The 5,254-nt window shown below is 44.3% G+C and overlaps 1 protein-coding gene across 1 annotated transcript in view; it reads left to right on the top strand.

Annotated features, from left to right (window-relative positions):
* The first annotated feature begins 621 nt into the window (after positions 1-621).
* Positions 622-5,254, top strand: part of LOC104948022 (methionine synthase-like) — a 25,142-nt gene continuing 20,509 nt past the window's right edge. The window contains exons 1-4 of the mRNA XM_010774207.1: positions 622-989; positions 2,144-2,411; positions 2,482-2,661; positions 3,841-3,957. Of these exons, the coding sequence (XP_010772509.1) occupies positions 622-989; positions 2,144-2,411; positions 2,482-2,661; positions 3,841-3,957 (933 nt within the window). The remainder of the gene's footprint in view (positions 990-2,143; positions 2,412-2,481; positions 2,662-3,840; positions 3,958-5,254) is intronic.

The raw sequence follows: 5,254 nt of genomic DNA, 5'->3' as shown, positions 1-5,254 counted from the left end.
CGGCCATTGAGCAAGAAGTGCAGAAAAGGCTGGCTATGGGGGTGATTGAAGAATCTCACAGTGAGTGGACCAGCCCTGTCGTTCTGGTTCCTATGCTAGACAAAACCAACAGGTTCTGTGATGATTTCAGAACATTGAATGAAATCTCCAAGTTTGATGCGTATCCTATGCCCAGGATAGATGAGCTGATTGATCGGCTTGGGGAAGCCAGGTATATCAGCACTCTGGACTTGACGAAAGGGTATTGCTTGAAGCAGCCTCAAGAGAGAAGACGGCCTTCGCCACCCCCACAGGGCTGTACCAGTATACTGTGCTTCCCTTCGGGCTTCATGGAGCACCAGCCACGTTCCAGTGACTGATGGACAAGGTCCTGAGGCCACATTGTGAGTATGCAGCTGCCTATTTAGATGACGTTGTTATCCACAGTGACTCATGGGATAGCGCGGCAACGTCAGACCACAAGAAAGGAAGGTCCAGGCAATCCAGGTCTGGCCCCGGCCATCAACAAAGAAACGGGTGAAAACGTTCTTGGGTCTGACGTCCTACTATTGCCGTTTCATCCCAAACTTCTCTACAGTAGCCTCTCCCTTTACAGACCTGACCAGAGACTCACAGCCGCTAATGGTCAAGTGGACAGGAGAGGCTGAACACGCCTTTGAGGGACTGAAGAGGGCTCTCTGTGCACGGCCGGTGTTGGTGACCCCAGACTTCAGCCGGGGGATGATTGTGCAGACGGATGCGTCAGAGGTGGGCATAGGAGCAGTACTATCCCAGGAGGTTCACGGTGAGGAACATCCCGTCATGTACATCAGCCGGAAGCTGAACACAAGGGAACAAGGAGCCGGAGCCAAGCATGGGAATGCAGATGCCCCGTCCCGTAGAGATGCCCTGTGGACCATGGTCACCTCTCCTAGGCTAGTACTGAAGGAGGGGGGGTGGTATAAGGGGCTGAGAGGCAGGGTAGTGGGAGGCACCTACATTCCCAACAGGTGGGTCCACCCTCTTCCAATTAGCAGTATTGGGAGCAGGTGTGGAGACCTCACACCTGGTGCTAATCACTCCCTCAAGGGAGACAAAGCACACAGAGTTGCTCAGTTGTGTGTGGCACATGGAGGGAGCAGGAGGCTCCCAGTGTAAGGACACGTTTTTGTAAGCTGGTAAGCCGGTTAGCGGCCCGGCTACGTTTGCCTTTGTTTAATGGAAGGTATTTTTGAGTTTGTTAGTAATAAAGCCTCTTTTTGGATTTGAACACTGCCTCTGTCGTGATTGCTGCACTACCACTTTCCTCTTTATCTGCCCAGTCCTGTTACATTTGGTTGGTCCAACACAAATACCTCAGCAACTATTGCACCGATTGTCACAACATTTCAACATTTCTTACACTCATTCACCCCCCTGAATGAATTGTGAGGACTTTCCCTTAGTGCCATTATAAGGTCAAAAAATACTTCCATAATTTGGTTTATGATCAAAAACCAGTTAAATGAAGTCATTATCAGCAGCTTCTGTGTTACCTAATTAGCTAATTCTAGCATTCTGACATGTTTAAATCAGGTTGTTGTCATGTTAAACATAACATCTGCTAAATGTGACCTTATTATCATAATAATTGTGGTGCAAAATTATAGCATACTGATGTTAGCATTCAGCTTCACAGAGCATGGGTCTATTAATTTCTGATTTTCACCAAAAGGATGAGTGTATTTCAGTATCAGGGGTGTGTGTGGACTTTTACTCATGGACGAACTGATTAGATTTGGGTGGTTAAATGTCACTGTGTCCTTACGTCCTTGTAAACGTGATATCTGAGGGAATGTCTTCGCATTTGGCTCAAAGATGGAATTATTAGAATTTGGTGGTCAAAAGGTCGATCTGACTGTGACCTCACATCCACATCATTCACTTGATATCTAAGGAGCCCTTGAAGGAATTTAATTACGTGTGGTACAATCACCAATTTGACTGATGAGACGATAAGAAGGTCAATGTGACCTCACCAAATATTCTTTTGGCCATATATAGATGATTTATATTATTATTGCCACACAAATATAATAAGAGTATAGAGTTATGACATTTTGACGAATATGAATATCAACTGTAACGAGCTGACGAAGGCATACAACTGCAAATTCTAATTCACTTATGTTAATCTGCTCAGTAAATACAAACAGATAGTTAGCCCATCTTTCTTTCACGGCTGTGCTTTTCCTTCCTGCTGCCAGGTTCCTCTGTGCATCGACTCCTCTAACTTCTCAGTGATTGAGGCTGGGCTGAAATGCTGTCAGGGGAAGTGTATTGTGAACAGCATCAGCCTGAAGGAAGGAGAGGAGGAGTTCTTACACCGAGCTGCCACTGTGAAGCGCTACGGAGCCGCTGTGGTCGTCATGGCCTTTGATGAGGAGGGACAGGTAAGGACTGCACACACACACACACGTACACACACGTACACACACATAACACGTCTGCTCCCCTCTCAAGGCCACAGACGCAGAGCGGAAGGTGGAGATCTGCACTCGGGCCTACAATCTGCTGGTCAACAAAGTGGGATTCAACCCCAACGACATTATCTTTGACCCAAACATTCTCACCATCGGCACAGGCATGGAAGAACACAACGACTTTGCCATATACTTCATCAGAGCCACCAGAATGATCAAGGTATGCACCAGTCGGTCGAGAAAAACAAAACATTTATTCAACCGATCATCAACTTGTCTGTTTAGCAACCTTTTCTGAATCAAATCATCTATGACACATACGCTCGTACTATGTACTGCTCAGTGTAACTGTTCATGGTCAGTTAGATTAACATTTGAATCACTAATCACACTGCTGACACCTCTAAGTAACCTTTTGATTAGTGACAGTGTTTCCCCTACCATTGTCTTGGGGGGCGCTGCACCACCCCAACGGAACCCCACGCCCCCCCTGAAATTCAAGGTGTTTTTTTTATATATATTTATAGCGCCAAATCGCAACTGAACTAATCTATCTACGGTCACTTTTCACATCGAACAGGTGCTCTTTTATGAAATAAAATAAACGCTTATGTTATTTATTTGCATGTTTCAGTGTGCATTCCTTTGCACATTCACATTCTCTCCTCCGCTCTGTTTCTGAAGGGCGGGGCTCTGCTCCCAACACACACATACGAATGCACCCAGTCAAAGACAAGAGCGGAGGAAAGAAGGAGAACAACAAAGTGTAAAAAAGTTAAACAAATCTGCATTATAGCCCCGAGCTCTGCTGTTCGCCCAGGCAGCACCCGCCCCCAAAAGCAGTAAAGCTAGGGGGAACACTGAGTGGGGTTGGAGCTTCACACAGACTGGTGGGAAGCAACCACTGCTGTTCCTGACTGAATTCATTAATACCCAAGAAGAAAAATCCTGGCAAGCTTTATGCAATAATCAAATAAAATGTCAATGCTCTTAAAAATGTAAATATTTAAATATTTCTATTGGACTTATTTTCAATGTATGTTTGAGTTCCTAAAACGTTCTACTTTTTTTTTCATGCTGACTTTTGAATTGATTTCAAGTTATTGCATACTGAATTAACACAAATACTGTTTAATTATGAAAAAAACATCACTTTAATCTTTACTCACTGTGGGCCATACAAATCCCCAAAAGACTTGAAAACAAACGTGTGTGTGTGTGTGTGTGTGTGTGTGTGTGTGTGTGTGTGTGTGTGTGTGTGTGTGTGTGTGTGTGTGTGCTCGTGTGTGTGTGTGTAGTGTGTGTGGTGTGGTGTGTGTGTGTGTGTGTGTGTGTGTGTGTGTGTGTGTGTGTGTGTGTGTGTGTGTGTGTGTGTGTGTGTGTGTGTGTGTGTGTGTAGGAAACATTACCAAGAGCCAGGGTGAGTGGAGGTCTGTCCAACCTGTCCTTCTCCTTCAGAGGGATGGAGGCCATCAGAGAAGCCATGCATGGAGCGTTTCTCTACCAGGCTATCAAGGTGAGCCCTGAACACAACCCCCCCACATAGCCCACTATCAGTACAGCTGGGACACTATAGACCAGGGTCTGTGGTTTATTGTGAATAATCACAACAATGTTCTACAGGAAGAGTTACTTTGTTTTGCTAAGAATACCATAAAAACTATTATCCTGGCCTATTTTGGCCAACAGGGCTTTTACAATTTGACAGATATAACCAGCACACCTTACAAGTGTTAACAATTACTTTTTTTTTTATTGTTGGAACTGAAGGTTAAATGAGAGTTCTTATAGCTGTTTTAGCCAAACCCCAGGAAGCTCGTCTAGCACAGAGACATAGGGCCCTTCTCACTTCGGTTAAATGGATTCCTTGCGTCCCTCACTTGCGTCGTTTCCCTGTGACTAGTCCCTCCCACCAGGGAAGCATGGAGAGACGCAAGGAAACCACGAGAAGCAGGGAAATGAGTTTTAAGAGCAATGGGACGTCCTTTCCTCCGGAGCGTCACGTGAAGCGACGTCCGTTTGTGATGACGCTGCNTCGTTTCCCTGCGACTAGTCCCTCCCACCAGGGAAGGGAATGGGACGTCCTTTCCTCCGGAGCGACGTCCGTTTGTGATGACGCTGCACAGCTGATCGTCTGACAGCAGCCAGCTCTGTCCCCGTTATTTTCAAAAACACCCCTGCCTCTGTTAGTACACATTTACTGACACAAACATTTGTATCATCTGTTGTAGACCCAAATAAATAAAATAAAATAAGAACTAATTCTCAAAAAAGATAAACGCCATTCTTAAAATTTATAAACGAACAATAGTTTGATTAATATTGATTAGAGTGCACAAAATAAATAAAATAATTGAGAGAAGAAAAAGATATATCTATCAAAACCCAGTTAGATTAACATTCATTGGATTGCACACTTTGTTTGTTTGTTTGGCAAATTAACATTTTAAATAGCACTTAATGACTGACTGAATGGAAATGACAATTAATGAAAATGTAAAACGAAAAAAGCGATCATGAAAATGTTTCCAAAAAAATACTAAAATGATTTTTGACCACTTTGTTGTTCAGATATATCACATATTTGTAACTAAATTATACATTAATTGAAACAAAACAAGGTATAAACTGAGGAGTGACTCCCGTGAGGTTCATGTATTTTCTTCACTCCGCTGGGAAACTGCTCTCATGTCAAGAAGCATCAGATGAGTGCATGCGTTGCATCGTCCAATCAGTGAGCGATGCACAGTAAGGGGCTGGGCGAGTGTCTGAGGATTTCATCGGAGGATGGTCTGATGGTTCCTCGGTTATAT

This window comes from Notothenia coriiceps, unplaced genomic scaffold (assembly GCF_000735185.1).
Source record: "Notothenia coriiceps isolate Sejong01 unplaced genomic scaffold, NC01 NC01_scaffold00000189, whole genome shotgun sequence".
Lineage (NCBI taxonomy): Eukaryota > Metazoa > Chordata > Actinopteri > Perciformes > Nototheniidae > Notothenia > Notothenia coriiceps.
Note: the sequence above shows the minus strand (reverse complement) of the source record. Positions and strands in the feature narration are given on the sequence as shown.